This window comes from Elephantulus edwardii, unplaced genomic scaffold (genome assembly GCF_000299155.1).
Source record: "Elephantulus edwardii isolate Elephantulus edwardi_28Jun2011 unplaced genomic scaffold, EleEdw1.0 scaffold00092, whole genome shotgun sequence".
Taxonomy (NCBI): domain Eukaryota; kingdom Metazoa; phylum Chordata; class Mammalia; order Macroscelidea; family Macroscelididae; genus Elephantulus; species Elephantulus edwardii.
Genome location: NW_006399842.1, coordinates 2,850,127 through 2,873,749, shown reverse-complemented (window position 1 = coordinate 2,873,749; position 23,623 = coordinate 2,850,127). Strand labels below are relative to the sequence as shown.

Sequence of the window (23,623 nt, the reverse complement as noted above, 5' to 3'; positions counted from 1 at the left end):
AGATTCAGGCCTCAGGAGTTAGTCACAGAGCCATGGGAGTGTGGATTCAGAGGTACAGAAACAGGAGTCTGAGGGGCTACAGTCAAGATGCGGTGACACTGAGAAGTAGACAGCGGGACCTCAGAGCCTGAAGAGGTCCGAGAGCAAAATGAGCATAGCAGAGAGGCAAAGGCCTGGGCCCAGCAGAGCCTCTAAGCTGTGGGCAGGCCAGGAGGCCAGGCCATTAGTCAGGGACTCGCAGCTCAGGCCTGCTTTCCCCTTCACTGCAGCCTGGAGAGATAGGGAGGCTGCAGCTTCCGCTGTCTCTCCTCTGGTCCCCCAGACTCCTGAAAATCCTGGAGGGCTGTTCAGTAAGGGGTGGTCCCTTCCCACTCCACTAAGTACTGCACCTTGCCCTCTGGTGTGACCCTCCGAGCCAGCACCTGGTATTTCTCCCCACAGGCCAACCGCCCCGCTGCACCAAAGTAATTGGTGATAGATGACTTGAGGTGGGATAAGGATGAGTCATCTTCGCTGATGCTCTCGAACGTGTGGCTGTCGATGCCTTCATCTGGCCGGTCAGGGCCTGAAGCCCCCTCTGCACTGTCGTCTGAGGGGCAGTGCCCACCCAGCTCGGCTGCCCGCCTCTTTGCCTGCAGTGGCATGTATACTTTGGCTGCCAGCTTCCTCTTGCGGCTGCCCACTGTCCGTCTGTACCAAGAGCGGGGAGAGGAAGATGGTGGAAATGAAGTGGGATGATCATAACACCAACTTCTCCCTAAGCACGACTGTGGGTACCAGGTCCCGGGCTTGGGTCACCTCACTAGGTGTGTATGATAGCTCTGGGAGGAGGGAGACAGGCTAACAGGAGAAACCAGCTCGAAAGTGGAAGGGCCTCAGGTATCATTAAAGAGGCCTTCAAGTCAATAAGAAACTCCTATGTGTGCCTTGCAGCCTCGCCTCTCCCTTTACTCTTCAGGGATTTCTGTCTCTACTTCTCTCAAGACCCCAGCTAAATGGCTTCCTGAGAGACACTAGACTCAGACAGCCCAGAATCAAGGTCAAGGAGCTCTGCAGTCAGAGACCTAGACATGCAAAATCAGGACAAGGTCCAAGACAGGTCAAGAGCCCCAGAAATAAAAGAACCACTGGCCAGACATCCTGAAAAATGGAACCTCCCAACAAGGGATGTCACACAACCCTGTGCAGCATTCTTAAAGGGAAGAAACTGCAGTATCCTGGATGCCCCAGTGGGTCCAAGAGCCAGGCTCACATAGTCACAGAAGGCCTGACGCCTAGGCCGAGACCCAGGTACACAGAAGAACCAGAGTGTGGCTGAAGTAGGAGGTGGAGAGGTTGCACAACCTCCAGGCCAGGACCCTGGGAAGCTTACCTGGAGTCATAGGAGAGGCTGGTGGAGGCGGAGCCAGAAGTGCTGGCAGCATATGTGGAGTCCACATCTGAGAAGAAGGTCTGGCCTGAGCTGGCACTGCGAGAGAGAGGAGAATGTAGGCCTATCCTTTACCCAGCCCAGCAAAGTCCTGGCCCTCAGGACCCCCACAGGCCTCCCCAGCCATCTCTCTGCCCCTCTTGCCATGTATCCTTCGTCTCAGGGAAGTTCTGTCTTCCCACTCCTGAGCATCTTCTCACCATCCCATCTGCAGGTGCCTCCTCCCTGCCTGTCCAGTTTGCATCTAGCCTTCAAAGTCCAAGGAGACAAAGCTTTCCTTGAACACTGTGACAATAGTCAAAGATGATGAGAAGCACCGTCCCAACACTCAGGCAGTACTACTCAGATCAAAGTCCTTTCATTTGCAGTGTCTTGTTTAGGCCTCACAAAAGCCATGTGGAAACAAGTGCAGAGGGATTGAAGAATGAAGCTAACTAAGGTCACAGCTAGTAACTGGTAAGCAGGGCAGGGGCTCAGATCTGACTCTCCAGCCCCCATCTCCTCCATGCCTTCAGCAAAGCACTGGTGACCTTTAACTTGGGGAATGAAATAGCTGCTCCATTCCCTCCCCTTGAGTATTCACAGTGCCCAGCGGAGATGATGTCAGTACATTATCGTGGCACAATGTGGTCAGCCCAGGGTGCTAGGAAGATACATACAAATACATCCAGAATAACCTTAGAAAGGTTATCAAAGGCTTCCTGGAAGAAGCAGCATGTTGAGGAGTTTTCACATAGGTGGGGTGTCCCAAGGGAGGACAAGGATATTCCAGGCAGGGAAATACAACAAGAGCAAGGAGATGGAAACGTCAAAACAACACAGAGCACAGGAGTAACCCCTGAAATTTTGGTGTAAGGTAAGGAAAGGCAGGAAAGGAAATCAAAGAGCTTGGGAGGGCACCAGAGGGGTTGTCCCACCGGAGCCCTGGGCACACTTCCACGAGAGGCAGCCCCATACACTGCGGACCACACTCACTCAGGATTCTAGAATGACCCTCAGGGAGCTCCTACTTCCTCAGAAGTTTCTCTGCTGCACCACCCCTCTTCGGGAATCTATTGAAGGAATGGTGGTAGTCTCTTCACTGGGCTCCAACTCATTCTCAGAGCAGACCTTTCCTCTTAAGTCCTGTATCATTACCTTTTTAAACTCTGAATTTCATCCAGTGTGAAGTCAAATATGCTGGCCAGGTGGTGGTTGGTGCTCCAGGCCGAAGTGAAGTCACTCTGTGCACAGAGGGCAGAGGGGGGAGGTTCAGGCAGGGAGCATCCAACCCACCTCCCACGAGCACCCCTTCTCCCCAGCTGAAGGCCACACAGCTTGCCTGCTGGTCCTGCCAGGACTTCTGAGGGCTAGACCCTCCCTAGAATAAGGAAACCAGTCACCTCCTCCTCACTCTAAGTCTTGAGCAGGGAGCCAAGAGACCCTGCTTCTATTCCTGGCTGTTTTCTAGCAACTCTGCCAATTACCTCTCTGGCCCTCACATTCCTCAGCCATAAGTAGGAGCACAGCCCCTGCCTTGCTTCACTCTTAGAGGTGGCAGGAAACACAAATTAAATAATGGTTGAAGTGTCTTGTAAAGCGTTGGGTGGATTGTAAGTTTTTTGATTTTATTCTCTAGGGGAAATAGGGTCAATAAAGATGGAGGTAAAGAGTGAGTCTTCTCAGGCCCTGGGTTCCAGCCTTGATGTGTGACCTCTGGAAGTCCCTGCCTCTCCTTGGCACTTAGTTTCCCCATCTGGACAGTAGGATCAAGGACATTCTCTGCCTTTGTCCACCCCTTTGGGTTCTTAGAGTAACTTGGGAAGGTGCAGGAGTCATGGCTTTCCTTTCCTTTGCTGCTAGTACTAGGAGCTAGGTTCTCCTTTAATGTTGGTGGGAGAATCCCTGGGGCTGGGAGATTTATTGCTCCAAAGAGAGATCTCTACTAAGTGTTGATCCTGCTGGGTGAAGGTGGAAAGAAAGAAAACAGGAAACTAACACTGGGAATAGCATCTTCCAGCAAAAACTTTGATCTTTTTCTTCTATAAACTCGCCTTTTCTGCTGCTGGGATTCATGAGGCAACAAACTGTGGAAATAGAAACAGGAGGGGGGGCTTGGTCAGAGCCTGTTGATGGGGACAGGAATTACTTGGGGGGGGGTCACATCTGGGAGGGGATGGGCTCTGGCAACCCCAGCACCTTCACAAGGAGAGTTGGGGGGTGTCTCCTCGGTCAGCAGGTGTGGAGTAGGGCTTGGGGTCAGAAAGGAAGATGTCTCCCCAGGCACACGTATCCAGATGCCCTGCCAACACCCCCCCCCGTCCCAGGATGAGAGTGCCTGGCTCAGTCAGAAGAGCAACGAGGACCCTTTACACGTTCTGATTTTCCCTTAATCTCTCCTCCCCCTAGTCTAGCAAGATGATGCCATTGTGTGGCTTTATCGCTGAAGGAGGTAATGAGGGGATGGTGGTGGGGATCTAAGTTCAAGTCCTGGCTGTGCCACAATCTAGCCTCAGGACCAGAACCAGCTGGACATGGACCTTCCTACTTCCTTGGATGCCGCTATACCCTCACAGCCCATCCAGCGGAGCTGGGAACTAGGAACCCAGAAACCAAGTTCAGTGGAGGCCCTTGCTCCTGGGTCCCTGGGCACTGACCCTGACTTGCTCTTCCCTCTCTTGCGCAGCTCAGAGGAGGCACCATTCTCACTGGGTACCAGCCGCTTGTCAGGCAGCAGCTTCCCGGGGGGGTTGGGAGGGACGCGGATGCGCAGGCGGAAGATGCATTTCTTCTTCTTGATCTCTTTGCCACAGAGGAACCTGGGTGGGGAGGCAAGGGAGACAGCAAGTCCTGGAGTCTGTCAGTGCAGCCTCTTGGTGAGTGAGACTAATGAAACCATCCTCTTTGGCTCCCTGGACCCAAAGTGAAAATCCAGAATGGCCTCCTAAGACCCATTTCCTCAAGGTTTCAGGTGGGAACTGGGACTGGGGCTGGCAGCTCCCTCCGCCCTCCCTCCTACACACGTGGTTCTTGCTGCACCTCTCCCTCCTCCAGCAGCAGAACTCCCTTCTGGTCTACATAATTCTGGTCTCCCCAGGAAGACAAAAAGCCCTCCTGGGGCCTTAGCTTTCTGACCCTGGCTGAGCTCCCCTGGGAGCAGTGACTCACTGCCCACTGGAAAGGCAGTTGGCTCATGCATTCAAGAAAAAGGCTATATCTGGGCCTCAAACCATGGAAAAGAAGAAGGAGCGCTTAATTCGGGCCAAGGGAGTCTAGGAATGTTTCACAGAAACAAGGGCCTCATCTTACTTATTCATCCCCTCCACTGGTTCTCCAAACCCAGCACTTGGCTTGACAATATTCAATATATGTTGATGGAATGACTGAATAAAAGAAGCTGAAAAGCATCCAAGGCAGAGGGATGAGTATGATCAAAAGTGCACAGATAGGAAAAAAAGAGGCTCGGTATGGATGGTACCCAGAATGAACAAAGCCACAGGGCACTGGCATCACAAAGGACCTTTAATGCCAGGAGGCAGGGAAGCCTTTGTGGTGGTAGTGAGAGCTGTAGGGAGTCAGCTGAGTGTTCTGAGAACTCAGAAGTGACAGGGTGGGAGACAAGGGAAGAGGCGTGAGCCCATCTAGAAACAAAAAATCAATTCCTCAGTGCCCAGGCCAGGATAAAAAAAAAATGGCTAGAGCAGGAAGGGTCCCAGTATGGAGTCGGTATCCAAATGTGCCAGGCTGCGGGGTGGTCAGGGGAGGAGGCTCTGGAAGAGATGTATGGTGCCCACCCCCAACCTGACACCTTGAGAAGGATCTATATCATCAAAAAGGAAGGGGGGGCATGCAGGGAGGGAACAGAGCGTGGACAAAGGCTCTGAGACAGGAAGTACCCTCAGACTGAAATTTCACCCTCCCTGCACGCACCGGCTTTTGTAACTGTTGAGAGCGTTGAGCAGATGAGGTCCTCGGTCCATCACAGGGGTGCTGGTGAGCTAAGGGAAAGCAGGCTAGGAGGTCAGCCAGATTCAGGCACATGGCATCGAGGGCAGCCCCACCCCCATCCCCTCTATCTCTCAATTACTACTGAGTCTTGCAGGTGACTGACATTTCTATGGCCTATCACAAGTCCTTGCACATCTCAACTTGTTTCTCTAAGTGCAAAGGAAACAGTTACTCTCATCTTAAATGTGTAAAATTCACTGCTGTTGAGTCAAAACTGACTCATAGCTGACCCTCCGGTGAGTTTTTCGAGGCTGGAGATGGCACATCTTTCCCTCATAGGAGATGGCACATGCGACCTGTAAGAGAGTCTCCACCTCTGGGTTAGTAGTGCAATTCCCTGTGGATTAGGCCACCGGAGCTCCCTGCACTTAAATGTATGTTGTCGGTGTGTGCCTGCAAGTGGGTTTTCAAAGGCAGGAAGTCGCACAGGAGAACTATCCTTGTCCCCAGGAGCAGCTGGTGGATTTGAATCACATGCCTTTCGCTCAGCAGTGCAATTTCTTTCTGTTAGGCCACCAGAGCTCCTTGTCTTAAATGTATGTTGTTGTTGTGTGCTGTTGAGTCAGAACTGACCCAAAGCTGATGCTCCAGACGGTTTCCAGAGCCAGTTAATTACACAGGCGGACTGTCGATCCTTCTCTCACCACGCAGCTGGTGAATTTGAACCAAGTGCCTTTGGAATTGCAGAGCAGCTTCTTACCACTAGGCTATCAGAGCTCCCCATCCTAAGTGTATAGGAACTTTAGTTAAAAGTGTCAATTCCTTTGACCTTAGGGGGTAAGGAATTGTGCCATCACCAAAAGGCAGATGGTTCAAATCCACCAGCTGCTCTGTAGGGGAAAGAGAAGCAATCTCCTCCTCCCATGTAATTTACAGTCTCTGAAAACCTACTGAAGGGTCAGCTATGAGTCAGTTCCAACTCGACAGTACTGGATAATATATGCCTTTCACTACTACTCCATGGAAACTACCATCTAGACATATTGTGAAATGTGAATAAAGCTTTGTGTACAATGATGCTCACTGCAGCACTGTTTCCAACAGGGGACAAATGAGAGATGAGTGATCGGAATGTTTCCCAGGAAGGAAATAAACTGGTGGAAAGCAATGCAACCACATAAAATGTTATGAAAACACTAATAATATGGGAAAGTATGATATAAAATGAAGATAAATATTTAAAGTCCTACCTCCTGTGGCAAAATGGTAAAGGACTATATTGCCAACACAAAGGTAAATGTTTCAAATCCACCATTTGCTCCTTGAGAGAGAGGGGCAATGCCCTCCATGCAAATTACTGCCTCTGAAAACCTACTGAGGGTCAGCTATGGGTTAGTTCTGATTCAACTGCACACAATAACAAGATACAGTATAATCTAAAACGTATAAAAGGCAACAATGTGCACTGAAGAGAGGCTGGACAGAAATTATCTATACATTAATAGTAGTTGTGAAGGAATGGTTGTTTTTCTCTTCTTTGTCTCCCTACACTTTTTGGTGCTTTACAATTTTTCTCTTAGAAACATACATCATATTTTTATGAATTATTCACTCCCTTATCACTATCACGTCAGAACTGAGCCATAACTGACCCCTCAGCAGCAGGTTTTCAGAAGCTATAAACTGCACAAGAGACTGCCCATTGCCTCCCATGGAGCTGCTGGTGGACTTCAACCGCAGCGCACTCCCTATGATGACACCTTCTGAATTCCCTAATATATTAGCAGACAGTCAATATTACATGAAAATCCTTTGCAAAATATAAAGATTACTTTTTCCTTTTTAGTTCTGTGATAAGAAGCTGTGCTGCAATTCCAAGGCACACAGTTCAAATCTACCAGTTGCTTCATAGGAGAAGGAAGTGCAATCTCCATATACGATCTACTGCCTCTGAAGACCCACTGGAGGGTCAGTTATGAGTTGGTTTCTACTCAACGCCACACAATAGCAACAACACTCAAAGAAGGATGTTGAAGCCTTCAGCATAGAGGATATGGTGGAATGAATTCTAACAAATTTCCCTCATTAAGGAAGAGGGGAGATGACCTGACCTCAGCATGGTGAGGTCCTGGCTCTAGCTCTTGCTGAGTCCCCAAACCATCACTGTGACAGGCAAGTTTTCCATTTCTGAGATCCTTAAAACCTGGTTTACCACGTCACTCCTTGGATTTGTGGCTCCCAGGCTTCTGGCAGCCTAGCGGTAAGAAACTGCACTGTGATTCCAAGGCACACAGGTGGAACCTGCTAGAATGATGTGCAATTTTCTCCCTTATGATTTAATTACCTCTGAAAACCCATTAGAGGGTCAGCTATAAATAGATTCCACTTGATGGCACACAACAGGCTTCTGGTCACCTCAGGCACATCTGCTATTCAGCGTATGACCAGTAGGTGGCGGGCCCACTCCAGTTAGCCAGGTAATGCAAGGTAGGTCAAATACTTCGTGGCTCCAGCCAGGCTCTGACCAGGTCTCAGTGTATTCTCTGCAGCTGGGTTGATAGGAGCCTATTCTGCCTACTGTCAAAATCTGGGCTCAAGAAGCCCCTTCCTGGGCATTGAGTTCAAAGGTATGGATACAGCAGCAAGAGGGCAAGGGCTGCCTGTCCCTGGGTCTCTGTCTCCAGCCTGTAGGCAGTAGGAGCTCAGAGAGCCAGATGTATGATTCTGGGAACCCCTATTCTATCGAGCTCAACTGCCTCACCTGTGCCACTCTGATGCCTCATGGCCCTGCATACCTTGCCAAGCTGCAGGAGCTCCCAGTGGTGGTTGACAAAGGCCAGAATCTCTTCGAAGTCAAAGTACTTCTTCTTGCTTTGCACTCCCAGGTTGTAGAGGGCAAGATGAACCACATCCACCCTGGCAGGAAGGTGAGGATGTAGCAAGTGAGACAGCAGCCTGACCTGTAGGGATGAGCCCTGGATCCCAGCTCATGGGCAGGGCTAGGCTGGGACTAGGAGGCTGGAATGGAATAGATCTCAGAGGAGAGGGGCTGGGAGGGAGCAAGGGAGGATTTTAGCCAAGCCCCACCATCTCACCATCGCAGGGGCAGCCTCTCAATGTACTCTGGGCCTTGGTTACACACGGAACAGAAGAACAGGTAGAACCTGCAGGTGTGTGGAGAGGGGCCCTGTGGTGGGAGGGCCTCTGACCCCACCCTACTCCAGCCTTTTCACCCCTCACGCCCTGCTTGCCTTCCCATACTCTGCAATCTCACTCTTGGGACTGGTGACCCTGGAGAAATGCAGGCAGGGGGATAAGAAAGGAGCAAGATAGAAATAAAGGAATACTCCCCATTTCCAAATCCCTCCCCCATACATCATCCACCAGGGCTGTGGTCAAGTTCAGGGTGAGTGAGCTGAACTGGGCTGGCCTGCAGAGGTCACCCTTCCCCACTGTGAGACACACACACACACACACACACACACACACACACACACTTGCAAACACAATATGAAATACCACTTAGATGTCCCACATAATGTCAGAATGGCTTAGCCCCCTTGGTTAGAAGCCCAAATGATCCATTTGTCCACTTGCTTTGACAACAATCCTGGGAGGTGGGGGGTTGAAGCAGTCCAGTGTCACTGTTCCCTTCTAACCCTCTAACCAGACACTGGGATTTAGGGAGAGGGGAGACTTGTCTAGGGCCTTCTACAACTCAGTGACGAGTGGAGAACTAACCTGCCTCTTATTCTGCAGCCTGAAACACTGCCCATCTGAGGCCTCCCCCACCCTGCACTGCCTCCCATTGATGTGCACACCAGCAAAGACACCGATCTGGGAGGCAATCTGAAAAGGTGGCTGCTGCCACCCCCCCTGACCCAGGTTCACCCTCTAAGGTAGTCCTCACTTGGATTAGTACCAATACCTACCGATCTCCAAACATCATGGGCTCATTGAGGCACTGGGTGCAGGCCTCATGGAACCACTGTCTGCACCGATAACACTGCAGCATCCGCAAGTACCACCTAGAGAGACAAAAGCTAGTTGGCAGGGCCTGAGTCTCAGCCACCTTTCCAGCATGACTGTGTCCTCCACTGGGGAAAGCAGGGGTGATCTAGCCTGCATTTATCTTGTACTCAGGCTGCGTCTGGGGAGGTGATGAGAGTGGGCTGATGCTCCTATCTGATTTGAGTTCACTCTCTGGTAAAAGACTGGCCACCGTGTCTTTATTACAGATGAGTCAGCAGTCAAATGCCATGCTCAAAGAGTCACTCGGAAAGTAAGGGCGGTTAGTGATTAAAATTCTTGTCTAACTTCAAAGCCCATGCATGTTCTTTCACCAGTGTGCCATGTTGAGCTCCCATCTCTGAACTGAACCCCACACACTTCCCCCAACCTCAATGACAGAAAAGGCTTGCTCAGGCCTTTTTTGTCATAGAAACCATACCTTTTTTTTCTGACGAGGTTCTTGGTACTGTGCCCACTCAGCCACAATTCATTAAACATTAATGAAGAATCAAAAGCTAAGTCCTTAATGATAGTCAATACTTTGCTCACATATTGTCGGTGTGCTCATCTGACACCTGCATCAGACTCGTCTAGGGTGAGGATTAGCAGCGGAACAAGCCGCTATGACATCAGGGCTCCTGGTTTTACCGTCCTCACTGCTTGCCAGCAGTACATGCTTTGGACTCTGCCACCAGAGCTCCCTAGACCTAGATTTGTTTGGGGTTCTTTTTGTTTGTTTTTTATGAGTCCCTAGGAGATGCCTTTTTAGACAGTCATCTTTAATTTTCCCATTAAGCTTTTCAAACCACGACTTTATTGTTGTCTAAGTTTGCATAGATATTTCCCCATCTGTTATTCCCTAGGTCTCCCAACAGCCACAGAGGATTAATGGGCTCAAGCATGTGTCCTTTAAGAGAGATGCTTTGCCCAGCTGGAGATGGGTTACAAGCAGTCTCATTACCAGGGCTTGAGGCTGAGAGTCAGAGAACTAAGTTCCCAAAGGCTTAGTTTTGTGAGGGGAGAGACCCCAATCTCTTGACTTCTGTGGCTCCTCTCATACTTCCTGGTGTAGACTCAATTGCCTGTGGTTTATCTGTCTCCATAGGGAGCTCTGGTGGCCAAGTCTGTAGAGGTAAAAGCCACGCTTCTCTGGTGGTTTGAATCTAACAGCTGACGTGCGGGCATCTTCCACTTATGTAATTTGCTGTCTTGGAAACCCGAAGGAGGGTCAGCTATGAGTCAGAACTGAATCAACCGCAATGAGTTTGAGTTTTGCTTTTGGAGTCGCTTTCTCCATGGAAGCCGAAGCGAACAAAGAATTAAACTCACCACACTACCCCAAGCCACAGCAAGAACCCCTTTCACAGTATCCCCTGAGGATGGCATCCCCAGCTCCTGCTTCCACATCTCTAGGATAAAGTATCCTAGTATCTCCCCAGAAATCTTGTTTTACTGGCTCTGAAATGAAAAGGTTTCTATTCCATCCATCAGTGCCACCACCACTAACAGTTCATAGCTATTAAGTGCTTACCATGTGCCAAGCACTGTAAGCCTTTGTTGTTAAGTGCCGCCAAGTCCCTTGCGACTGACTCATAGCGACACTATCTATGGACAATTCTGAACCCTATCCTGTGCCAGCCTCATCATCTCTGACACATGCACCCCCACTACCGCAGTCACTGAGCCAATCTGTCTCATCCAGGGTTTTCCCCTCCTACACTGTCCCTCCATCCTCCCAAGCAAGATATCCCTATCCAAGTACTGGTCCTTCCTTAAAACATGCCCATGGTATGTCAGATGGAGCTTCAGAATCCTTCCCTCAAAGGATTTCAGCCTGATTTCACCCTCTCCATGACAAACCTGCTTGTTCTCCTAGCAGTCCACGGTATATTCAATACACTTCTCCAGCCCCACAGCTCAAAGACATCAATTCTCCTTCTATAATCCCTAGTCATTCATTGTCCAGCTTTCTGATGCATAGCAAGTAGTTGTGAAGACCATAGCCTGGCTGAGGGGCACCTTAGTCTCCAGACTGACACCACTGCTCTTCAGTACTCTGGAGAGGTCTTGGACAGCAGATTTTCCCAATGCAATTTGTCTTTTAATTTTCTGGCTGTTAGTACCAAGAGTGTTGATTGCGGAGCCAAGCAAATGGAAACTGTTAACAACCTCAGTAAGCCTTTATAGGAATTTTCTAATTCCTGCTCAAAACCACCATATGAATACTTTGTTGTTCTTTAATGCTGCATAGTATGTATAGGAATAATTGAAGGAGAGTGAATGAGTTGTTGTTGTTGTTGTTGTTATGTGCCTTCGAGTCGCCTGCGACTCATAGCGACCCTATGTACAACAGCCCTAAACTCCGCTCTGTCCTGTGCCAATCGCACTGTCTCTGACACTCCCATCCCAATTATCCCAGTCACTGAATCAATCCACCTCATAGAGGGCCTTCCTCTCCTGCGCTGTCCCTCCACCCTCCCAAGCATGATGTCCCTCTCTAAGGACCGGTCTCTCCTCACAACATGTCCAAAGTATGTTAGACAGAGCCTCAGAATCCTTGCCTCCAAGGAGCCACCCGGTTTAACCCTTTCCAGGACGAATCTCTTTGTTTTCCTAGCAGTCCATGGTATTCTCAATACTCTTCTCCAGCACCACAGCTCAAAGGCATCAATTCTCCTTTTATCGTCCTTGGTCATTGTCCAACTCTCTGATGCATAACAGGTGATTGCGAAGACCATGAGAGTACAATTAATTTTAAAATTTAAAACAAACCAGACAACCTCAACAACAAAAAAACACCATATACCAGGAAACCATTGGGGATGCTGGAGCTCTGAGACTGGATGAGTTCAAGGTTGGGCAGGTGGTGAGTCAGAATTCAGGCATCATGAGAGGATCTGGGCTCTAAACCAAACTTCAATACTTCTTTCTCATGGGGTGACCCCAAGGGAACACACCTCTGGACGCCAACACCAGAACCCCACACCGTATGTTCCGCCCACATCCTCTCAGGCCCCACCCCCGAAGCCCCCTTGCGGGACCACAGACCACATGCAAACTTGGCCCCGCCCCTCCAGACTTGCCCCAACCTGTTCCCACCCGTCGCCCTGGCCTTACTCTCCAGGCCCGCCGCAGTAGCAGTAGCATTGCTGCTGGTTAGTTCTGTGGGGCGAGTCCCACTCCAGCTCCTCGGGCTGGTAAGATAGCACCATCTTCACGGCCTGCAGCGTCCTGGCGATGGCCCCCTTCTTCAGCGCGCCGCCTTTCTGAGGGAGATGGGGGCGCGTGTCACCTGCGGGGTCTCAGCTAAGCCTCATACACGCTAGTCAGGGCCTGGAGGGACTAACTGATATTCCCATACAGCTGAGAAATGTAAGAAACTTCCTCACCCATCCCAGACCTATCGTTCTATCACAATAGGATCTCCATTAATAGTGAACAGAACTAGGTTATAGTGAAAGCAACAATACTTCCACTGTGAAGTAGGTATAAGCACTTAGAGACTTTTTCTTTTAATAATAAAGTGCTCTGGTGGCCTAGTGGTAAGAACCTGCACTGCAATCCCCAAGACACCTGGTTCAAATCCACCTGCTGCTCTCAGGAAGAAGGATGGGCAATCTCCTCCTCTGAGATTAACTGTCTCTGAAAACCGGATGAAGGGTTGCCTATGAGTCACTTTTGACTCAACAGCACACAACATTTATTAGAGGAGTTCCTGGGTAGTGCAACTGGGCAACATGCATAGCTGGTACTGAGTCGACCAAAGAGGTGCCTTGGCCTTCAACTTCTCAAATAGCAGCCACTGAAAACCCTCAACAGCAACAGTTCCCCCGCTTCTACTCTAGCACACAGACCTTCCCCATGAGTTAAATCGACAGGAAGGTTGCTATTTATCGGAAGTCGTCTATATATGACACCAAACTCTTGCCCGCATTACAGCTGAGGGAACAGGCTCAAGGGTACACCGATCTGGCCCTTCTACTTTTAAGAGCTCAGTCTCTGTGGTTCTGAGCCCAAAGCATCTTTAGGCTTCCTGATGGGAAGAGGGGGTAGAACAGAGGCTGGAAGGATGGAGGGCTCACCCGCACAGCCAGTGCGAAGATGCAGCGTCGGCAGAACCAGGGTGTGAGCAGGGGCTGGCCAGCGCTGCCTGCTATGGGGATATGGCACTGCTGGTGGTAACCTGCCGCAGAGAAGGAGTGGTGGTGAGTGCTCACAAAGAAGCAGCAGCTCAAGGTCATTCAGCCCAAGGTGGCAGGGCTGGGGAGAGCCCTGGCACATGCTAGAAACTCTACCTGCCAGCTGTTGGGAGAATGGCTGGTGAGGCCCACCAAAGTGGATAAGCAAGTGTCCAGGCAGGGGATTCAAAACAAAACAAAACAAAACAAAACAACACAACACATGTGCCTTAGTAGAGGAGGCACCAAGGCCTGGCTCTGGGCTTCAGCCCTAGTCTCCCTTCCATGTTCATCCAGGAAGACTCCAATTTTTTTAATTTCCAGAGGCCCCTGCTTTCCCTAAGGGCAATTTCCCTGGATCCTTACTCACAGAGACTGAACCCCCATTATCCTGGAGAGGCAACATAAATAAGCAACCAACTAAGGCCTTCAGAATCTGGAGCAGTGCCCAGGAGGCACCAGTTAGGGGCCCAAGATCAGGGCCTTCTCAGTGTCCTGCTCATTCCACTTACCCAGGCCACACTTGCCACAGATGAGGATCTCATTCGAAGGCCCCGATGTCTTTCCTAGACAGATGTTGCACTTGGGCTCCTCACCTGGAACACCAGCTGTAAGAGAGAAGCCTCTAAATTCAGATTTGCCTCAGTGGTCATTTACAGTTCTGATTTCACAATTCAGGTGATGATCTTCTGCCACGTGCCACCTAGTCAAATCTCTCTGACCACAACTGGAGAAGAGTATTACCATTATTACCTCATTATGAAGATTGGGAAATAGGCTCAGAGAGATTAAATCCCCTCTAGTTAGCAAATGTGAGCATGTCAGAGGATGGTGCAAGACAGGGCAAGGTTCATAGTTGTTCTTGGGGTTGCTATGAGTTGTAGTTGAGAGCACCTAACCACAGCTAGTAAGTAGGTGAGCTGGGATGCAAATCCATGCCTGCTGACATAAAATTATTTGTTCTTTTACCAAATTATGCTGCCTCTCCTGCCTAAATTGTTTTGTAAACAGGGAGCTTTTTAAAATGTGAAATATTTTATGTTTACAATGTGAAGATTAAAGTTTATACACAAGACAGGCATGGCTCAAAATTATGATGAATTTGATTCAAAACCATTTCAAATTTTCTCCCAGTGCATATAAATTATGCTTACATTAACTCTTTTAAAAAGTTGTGTTTATACTACACTGTAACTTACTACTAATTTGTTATTTTCATTTACTTTGGTTCAAGTGAATAAATACAAATTTATTATGTTAAAATTTTTTAAATGTGCAACATTATTATGAAAAAACCTAAAATATTGAGATATGATGTGATACATGATCATGAAGCTAATAAATACTGATAGAAAAATGACACCAATAGACTTATTGCTGAACACAGACATGCCAAGAACTTCAATATCTAAAACCAACAAGGTATGCCTGCAGTAGACAGAATATTATCATGAAACTCTGTGTTCTCATTAATAATTATGAACTTATAGCTAATGCTTTAGGTAGAATGTTAAGTGATCCAAGAGGTATCAAAAGAAGATGGAAGGAATATACTGAGTCATTGTATCAAAAGGAATTGGCAGATACAGAAGAATTTAATGAAATAACATTTGAGCAAGAGCCTATGGTGATGAAGGAAGAAGTTCAAGCTGCTTTGAAGGAAATAGCAAAAAATAAGGCCCCAGGAATAGATGGTATACCAACTGACATATTTCAGCTAACAGATGCTACCCTGGATGTGCTCACCAAGTTTTGTCAAGAAATCTGGAGAACAACCACTTGGCCAACTGACTGGAAGAGATCTATATTTGTTCCCATCCCAAAGAAGGGTGACCCAATTGAGTGTGGAAAATATTTCACATGCAAGCAAGATTCTACTGAAGATTATCCAAAAACGACTGGAACAGTACATCAGCAGAGAACGGCCAGAAGTCCAGGCTAGGTTTAGAAGGGGTCATGGTACTTGGGATATTGTAGCTGATGTCAGATGGATCTTAGCTGAAAGCAGAGAATACCAGAAGAATGTCTATCTGTGTTTCATTGATTATGCAAAGGCATTTAACTGTGTGGATCATAACAAATTGTGGCTGACTCTGAGAAGAATGGGAATCCCAGAACATTTAATTATGCTAATGCGAAACCTATACTTGGACCAAGAGGCAGTCATCAGAACAGAGCAGGGCAACACTGCATGGTTCAAAATTGGGAAGGGTGTATGCCAGGGATGTGTCCTATCTCCATACCTTTTCAACCTGTATGCAGAGCAGATTATCCGAGAGACTGGGCTCTGTGAGGAGAAGCGTGGCGTTAGGATTGGTGGAAGATCTATCAACAATCTGAGTTATGCAGATGACACAACCCTGCTCACTGAAACTGAGGAGGACCACATGCACTTACTGCAGAGGGTCAAGGACTGCAGCCTTCAGTATGGACTGAGGCTCAGTGTCAAGAAGACAAAGATTCTCACCACTGGACCAATCGGTAGCATCAGGATGGATGGTGAAGAGAACTGAGATTGTTCACAACTTCAGTTTGCTCGGATCCACGGTCAACACTCTTGGTACCAGCAGCCAGGAAATAAAAAAATGTATTGCGATGGGAAAGTCTGCTGTTAGGGACTTCTCTAAAGTACTCAAGAGCAACGGTGTCTCTCTGGAGACTAAGGTCCACCTGATACAGGACATGGTTTTTGCAATCACTTGTTATGCATCAGAGAGTTGGACAATGACTAGGGAGGATAGAAGTAGAATTGACACCTTTGAGCTGTGGTGCTGGAGAAAAGTATTGAATGTACCATGGACTGCCAAGAAAACAGATTCATTCTAGAGAGGGTTAAACCAGGCTACTCCTTGGAGGCAAGGATTCTGGGGCTTCGTCTGACATACTTTGGACATGTTGTAAGGATAGACAGGTCCTTGGAGAGGGACATCATGCTTGGTAGGGTAGAAGAACAGCGCAGGAGGGGAAGACCGTCTATGAGGTGGATTGATTCAGTGACTGGGGTAATCGGATGGGTATGTCAGAGGCAATGCGATTGGCACAGGATAGAGCAAGGTTTAGGGCTGTTGTACATAGGGTCACTATGAGTCGCAAACGACTCGATGGCATATAACAACAACAACAACATAGCTAATCTTGTCCTTAACTTATTGTCTCATTCCTATTAATCAAGTGCCAGATACCTAATGCTTTTCTCATAGAAAATCGATATATTTTTCCATATGGATCTCAAAATACCAGGGCTCTTTTAAAAAAACAACCACCCACACTTAGGACTTGTATCACATCTAAGATGTTAACAGTAATTTCTGGGTGTTTTTGTGGTTATTATTTTTTTTTAAATAATTTTATTTATTTAGGATACATAGCGAAACATATACAAATTCAACAACTTCTTTTCTTTTGTACCAGGATTGTCAGGCTAGAAACCATTCTGAGTGCTCATGGGTAGAATAGTGAGTGTAGAAATAGCCTCTTTCTCTGCCCCAATAAATTCAACAATTTCTACATATAAGTCAATACACTGATTATGGTCTTCAGGTTAAACCACCATGGTCATATTCCTTTACCATACTCTTTCTCCCCATTAACATGAAGTTTCTTTAAAGGAATTTTTTAAAGCTACCATTTGCTGCTTATTTATTGGTTACTATACAGATTAATCCTTTGTAAGAGCACAATGCTAAACACAGAATTTATTTACTTCTGTTATATTTGAAGAATACACTAGGGGATACTTATGGTTTAAAGATTATCTCAGGTCTATAAATAGTTTTAGGGTTCAGCCAGCTTCAATGACCCCAGAAACTTTAGATTCCATGAGTACTGAAATTCTGTTCTGTTCTGTGATGATAATTTCTTAATATCATAAAGTAATTTTGTCTGGTTCATGTTTCCAGTTATCACTTAAATATAAATGTCTTAATATTTTAATGGTTTGTTCTTTTGAATCAAGATCAACATAAAGTCTACACATAGTATTTGGCTATTTCCATAGGTTAAACATGGTGATATACATTCAGTTTCTGTCTAGGCTATTTTTGTTAGTGTTGAAGATTAAATATGAGGTTTGCATGGACAAATTAGAGAGATTCTGATGTGTTTTTCCCCTAGCAGACTGACAGTTTTAGGGGAACAGAAATGGTATTTCATCATCTCTGTATTTCTAGGGTTTCATATAGTCTGTGGCACAGACAAGTGCTTAAGATATGTTTGTGGGATAAATTGTCAGGCAGACAGCTTACCTTATTCCTGAATTTGACTCTAGGAAGGTGGTTCTCACAGAGGGTCTTAGTAAGACCTCACTGGCTTCATGAAGTGATGGATCATTTACTAAACTGAGCCCAGTCTTAAACTCTCATCTTGGAAGGTGCTAAAAAGTTCTGCTCATATCATAAGAAGCAGCCATTTGGCTACAGAAAAGAGCCGTTCTCCAGCTGAGCACCACAGCATCTCCACAGTACCTGGCACATAATGGGCCTACTACACAGTTTGGCTAAGGCTACCTGTCTTTGTCCTCCAGCTGATTTGATATGTTTTCAGAGAAGGAGAGAAATCCTTAGGATTTGGGATCTTTGTATAAGTTTGCAGTGAAAGAGGCTTGGAGAAGAAACCTTCTAAAAAGCTTTTGAACAGTTTTTCGGCACTGCAATCCCAAAGGCATGCAGTTTGAATCCACCAGCTGCTTTGCTGGAAAAGGATTGGGAATCTCCTCCTGCCTCTGAAAACCCGCTTGGAGGGTCAGCTATACGTTGGTTCTGACAATACACAACCCCACCCCATCATTACTATTAATGGTAGTAACAGCACTAAGATAAGTATTTTAAGATAAGTATATGGATTAGCTCATTTAATCCTCACAACTGCTGTGTGAAGCCAGCATTCATTCCTTAACTCTCTTTGAAAGATGAATAAACTGAGACTCAGACCAGTTCATTAACTTGCCAACAACACACAGCTAGTTAAGTGGCAGGGCTAGAATTCAGTCCGCAGTATATCTGACCCTAAAACCTGCCTCTTCTCTATACTACAGTGTAAACAGCAAACTGCGTCCTTCCCTCATGCCAAGTCTGATTCGTTGTATTTACTGTTAAGTGCAGTGGAACTGTTGGGTGTAGTAGAATAGAACTGGGTGTAGAATAGAACTGTCCCATAGCTTTTTCTAGGCTGAAATATTTATAGGAATAGATTTCCAGGTCTTTCTTATGCAGTACTGCTGGGCAGGTTCAAGCTGCTAACCTTTCCATCAGCAGCCAAACTCTTAACGGTTATGGTATCAGCCTCCCTGACTGATTGGTAGTAGTTGTTTTAAGTGCTGTATTGAAAACGCAAGTGTTATAATTGATTAATGATGTCTGCCACATTCATGAGAAAAGAGAAAGGTGGTGAGAATGCCTTTCCTTTTCCATCTTTGTAAGAGAATGTTAGTTTCCTAAGAACAGAATGCTATCTATTTCATTCTGTATCTCCACAGGGCTTTGAATATGGCAAATATCAGGGTTGTTAGTTGAATAAGGAGTGGTGAGGAATGATCTATACATAACTAGATGAAAACTTTCAGGAATCCTGGTGTCAAAGGGGCCGGTTCCAGGCCAGCTTTCCTTCAACCCTGAAAGCTGGTCCAATGCTATCTCAGGTGTGTCTGTTCCATCTGTGTTTTCCTCCATTCCCACAACTTTTGCCCCACCAACAAGGCTGCCTCTAGCAATCTTCTTCATATGATGCTAGTGGACACTGGCTCGCATATAGAGGTGATAATCCTTATTGCCTAGGCCCCCCTCCATTCCTAACCTCTAATGAAATAGAGCTTTGTATAGGAGGAGATCAAGTCCAGCAAGAAAGTGAACAAAGGCCTGAAAACCAGTCCCAGCACCTCCCCAAGCCACTTACCCATCTACCCATTTGTCCTGTTTCCTGTTTAAGACTGGAAGACAGCTATAGTGCCTTTCTACATAAATGTACAAGTGGTAATATGATCAATATCTACAGTGGGATTAAGGTGTTCACAGATAAGGCCAGAGGTTAAGAATAGGAGATGAAAGGAGAGAAAGGGGAAAATGGAGGCGAGGGAGGAGAGAGGACCTGAGGAGGGTGTGGACACCCCAAATCTTTGGAACACTCACCATGCTGTATGTCCTTCCACAGGACCCAGTATTTGGAATTATCTTCGAAAGTCACAAGGCAGCTTTGCTTAGAACTGCTGACCTGGGGCACAGGCAGGAAGGTGCAAAGTGAAAAAGTGCTGAGGAGAAGCCAACCTGGAACAGGAACTTCCCCAGAGAGCTGGATTAGACCCACTGCTGGTGTTCTAGAAGGCAGAGCTAGCGTAGGAGGGTAGCAGCTTCTGGGCGGCAGTATGCACCCTGTCCCTGGAAATGTACCAGCAGGAACAACGTGGTGGGAATGCCAAGGACAGAATAGGCCAGATGGTTATCGGTGCTCCTCTGTCCAAACGGATTATTTGCATAGGCTCTCAAAGCACTTTTTAAAAGAACTGACTTCATAATGTGGTAACTAAGGATGGTGCTTGCAAAGCAAGGCACTGTCTCTTTCCACCCTCAGCTTTCAAGTATGAGGGACAAGGTCAGGGTTTGAGAAGAAAGACGCTAAGCTGAGAAAAGGGACAAGGAAGAAACGTTTACCCTCTTGATCTTCCCAAGGTAATACAGCCCGTCTGTCCACCGGCACAGCACATACTGGCCCTCTGTCAGTTTGGACATCAGGTCTTTGAAGTTGTTTCTGGCCTTCTCCAGGGCCCCCTTGTTGGGGTGGTGGCTGGCGGCACCATAGGAGTCCCGAGTTCCTGGGTCCAGAGCGCGATTGTCCATCAGCTTCTACTGACACTGGGAGAGAAAGAGAACAGGGTTTTGACCCCTTGCTTAATGTTCCAGAAGGGCTAGCAGGGAAAGGAAGGAAGCAAACATATATGCAAATTGTGTCGTGTGCCAGACATGTTTATTAATTTACTGAGTCCTGATGTTAACATGGCAAGAGATTTCGTTATTTGCACTTTACAGATGGAGAAAAGGGTTTTTAAGGGGAAGTGGCCAGTGGTTAAAAGCGGAGACACGGTTCATAGTCAGGTTCTAGGCATTGCTCTCTTTCCACAAGAACATACCAGTAGCTGTTAAGTTGGTCCTAACTCATAGCAGGCTTATAAAACAGAGTACAACTGCTCCACAGCATTGTAAATTTTGCAGAAGCAGACTCCATATTTTTCTCAATAGTACAGTTGTAGGGTTTGAACTGCTGACCTTTTCATTAGCAATCAAATGAGTCAATCACTACTCTACCAAAGGGACACCCACTTATATCCCCATACCATGCAACTTCCTAAAAGAACATCGTTCACCTAATACATAGCAAAGGGACTTGAACTGCAGAGTCTGTCTGATGCTTTATCCTTTGAGCAAACAACTTCTCATTTGCTGGGTGGATTTGGCCTAGTGATAAGGACTTGTGCTTCCAACCCAAGGGCACTAGGTTCAAATCCACCAGCCGCTCTGTAGAAGAAAGATGGGCAAGCTCCCTCTCCTGTGATTTGCCTCTGAAAACACACTAGAGTGTCAGCCATGAGTCTACACTATATCCTACCCTGAGGTCTGATGAGGGAAAAGTCACCTAGAAAGGGAAACTCCTGGGTGGCTTGGGAACTGGTATAGGCTAGGCCATCTGTGTCTTTTGTAATCCCCCTTTCTGTTTTCAATTATGGAATGATTTAATGGAAACTAATTCTGGGACGTTTAAACTTGATTCTTCTTTTACCCAGATACAAATATGCTCCAAGTCGTTCAGTCAGTCTCATGCCACCCTCTCCTGTCTCTTAATGCACTGCTCCTCCACTGTTCTCTTTCTTCCTAATGGAACTAGCCATGGTTCCCGGGACTCAGAGGCAGCTCCAAAAAATGAGCTGCCACAGTGGCCAATTTCATCCTTACCTCATGACTCCCCAAATTTTCCATTCCTCTGAGTTTCTAAGTTCAGACCTCTTTTACTGGGGCCATGCAATAACTGTTTTCTAAGTCTTGTGCTCACTTACTGAGAGACACCTGGCATGCAGGAAGGTGCCAGGTATGAAACAGGCCACTCCTTGCTTTGCTGCCTCCCCACTAGACTCTTTCAAAGGGCCACCAATTCCATTTTCTTAAAGTTCCTTTCTGGAAAAACCTTCCGTGGTCACTTCCAAAGCTTTCTGAGCAAGGTCCAATGGTTTTTATCTATAGCTCAAAGCCCTTCATAACAGCTCACCTGGTCCCACACCCCTCTACACACACTCCCCTCCAGCCAGACACAGCCTTGCTGTGTTTGCTGCACACGCCACACTGATGCCCGACCCCACCCTGCCATGGCACTGGGCACCTGATGTTATGATTTTATGTCCACGGTGAGAGTCCTGTGTGTTTCCATTTGTGGGTACTTGAGTGAGAAGGCACAAGATCAGTCAATGAGTATATGAAACTAATACATTTGTTTAGAGAACCTGAGTGTGTGCATGTGCAGGTGGGATGATGGCTGAGGGGCCCTGAGCTGAGCAGGGTACTGTTAGGGGCTTGGGGCCCCAGCCAGCACAGTCAGCTCTCCACACCATTACCCCACCACACCCCCGCCCTACTTCTCTTAGCTCCAGGGCAGAGTGCACAGACACCGAGTAGAGAATCGGGTGGAACTCCTGCCCTCCCTGGCCACCTGGCTCCTCTGGCTCTGCAGGTCCCCATCGGACAGGCTGGGCCGCTGCAGGTTCACAAACTGACACTTCCTCCCTCGCTGCGCGGCTGGGAGGGGGCCGGGCCGTCGCGCCCCCCGTGACCAGGCGGGGGCCCCCGGGTGGCGGCCCCCACCCCGCCTCCATCCTCCCGAAGCGGGCCCCCGCGGGCTGTGATTGGCTAATTCAAACTCATCTGCAAAGAAATGCCTGTTTTGCGGGTTCCAGTCCGCGTCCAGTTCAAATCCGCGGCACCGGAGCGCGGGGCCGGGCGGGGGCAGGAAGCGTGGATGATTCATGCGCCGGGGCCTCTCCAGGGGTGGCCGAGGCCGTTGGCTTTTAAAAAAGGGTGTTTAGGAAGGAAAAAAAAAAAAAAAGAATGCAAGCCCACAGAAGTGCCCCATCGGATTCATGTGCTCGGCTCTTCAGTCCCCCTGATGCCAAGTCTTCTCTTATCCCAATCCTGCTTCAGCCTGACTTCGGACCTGAGTAAAATCTCAAACACCCTAGACTGTCCCCCAAAACAGAGAAAAGTAAAGGTTTGGAGTAAGAGACTAGCGACCTGTCAGGGTGTCTTCCCCCGGTCCTGGGCCCTGCAGAGCTCCCGCTGCCTCGCAGGCACTATTCCGTTCCCATCCCCCAGGCGCACAGCTCGGCAGGATTCCAACCCCCGCGCGGCGCTGGCCCCGCCAAAGTTCAAGATATCCAAAACAGAGTGAAGTGTGGAAGGGAAGAAGAGGGTGGCGGGGAGTCCCCTAACCCGGCCCGGCCGCCTGCAGCGCGGAACTTACCGCGAGGCTGCGTGTCTGCCGGTCCCACTTGGAGTCTGGCCACCCGGAGCATCGGCGGCGGCGGAGGCGGCTGCGCTCGGCCCGCGGCTGCCTGGCCGAGTGTCCGCCCGTGGGGCCGGGGGTCGGGGTCTTGGCGGGGGCGGGGCGGGGCGGGGGCGCCGCAGGGAGGATGGGGGAGGAGGAGGAGGGAGGGGCCGGGGCGCTCAGGAAGGGGCCCCCTAGGCGCGGGGCGCCATCTTTTTCGCGTTTTCCCGCGAATTATTGACGTCCCGCTTATGTAATTAGCTGGGGCCCGCGGCGGCCTCGCCATTGGAGCCCGCGGCCCCGGGCCCGCAGTGCCGCCCCAGTGCCCTGCCCGGGTCCCCGCCCGGCACGGGCACGTATCCTCAGCGACCACCGCGGACACGCTGACAGACAGGCGCGCAGCTGGGACACATACGAAGACGTGCTGTCCGCGCCACGACCCACACGGACGCACGACCCAGCGCACACGGCCCATATACTTGTCTGGGAGACACAGCCGGCTCTGCGCGCGGGGCTTAGACATACAGCTGGCAGCAGCCCCAGCAGGGAGGTGCAGGCACTT

General features: G+C 48.5%; 1 protein-coding gene across 2 annotated transcripts; it reads right to left on the bottom strand.

Annotated features, from left to right (window-relative positions):
• Positions 1 to 347: 347 nt before the first annotated feature.
• Positions 348 to 23,280, bottom strand: PHF19 (PHD finger protein 19). 2 transcript variants are annotated; one of them, XM_006890689.1, is made up of 15 exons: positions 23,038 to 23,280; positions 20,187 to 20,387; positions 19,668 to 19,749; positions 14,058 to 14,153; positions 13,450 to 13,550; positions 12,485 to 12,633; positions 9,289 to 9,384; positions 8,452 to 8,520; positions 8,152 to 8,272; positions 5,339 to 5,406; positions 4,066 to 4,227; positions 3,408 to 3,495; positions 2,567 to 2,652; positions 1,373 to 1,468; positions 348 to 690 (listed from the first exon to the last, which is right to left on the bottom strand). In XM_006890689.1, the coding sequence occupies exons 2-15, from the start codon at positions 20,370 to 20,372 to the stop codon at positions 348 to 350; spliced, it is 1,743 nt and encodes a 580-aa protein (XP_006890751.1). In that variant the 5' UTR covers positions 20,373 to 20,387; positions 23,038 to 23,280. The 2 variants fall into 2 exon arrangements, with proteins under 2 accessions (XP_006890751.1, XP_006890752.1); XM_006890690.1 differs by lacking the exons at positions 348 to 690; positions 1,373 to 1,468; positions 2,567 to 2,652; ... (5 more) ...; positions 9,289 to 9,384; positions 12,485 to 12,633 and having other exon boundaries at positions 13,338 to 13,536.
• Between the last annotated feature and the right edge of the window lie 343 nt (positions 23,281 to 23,623).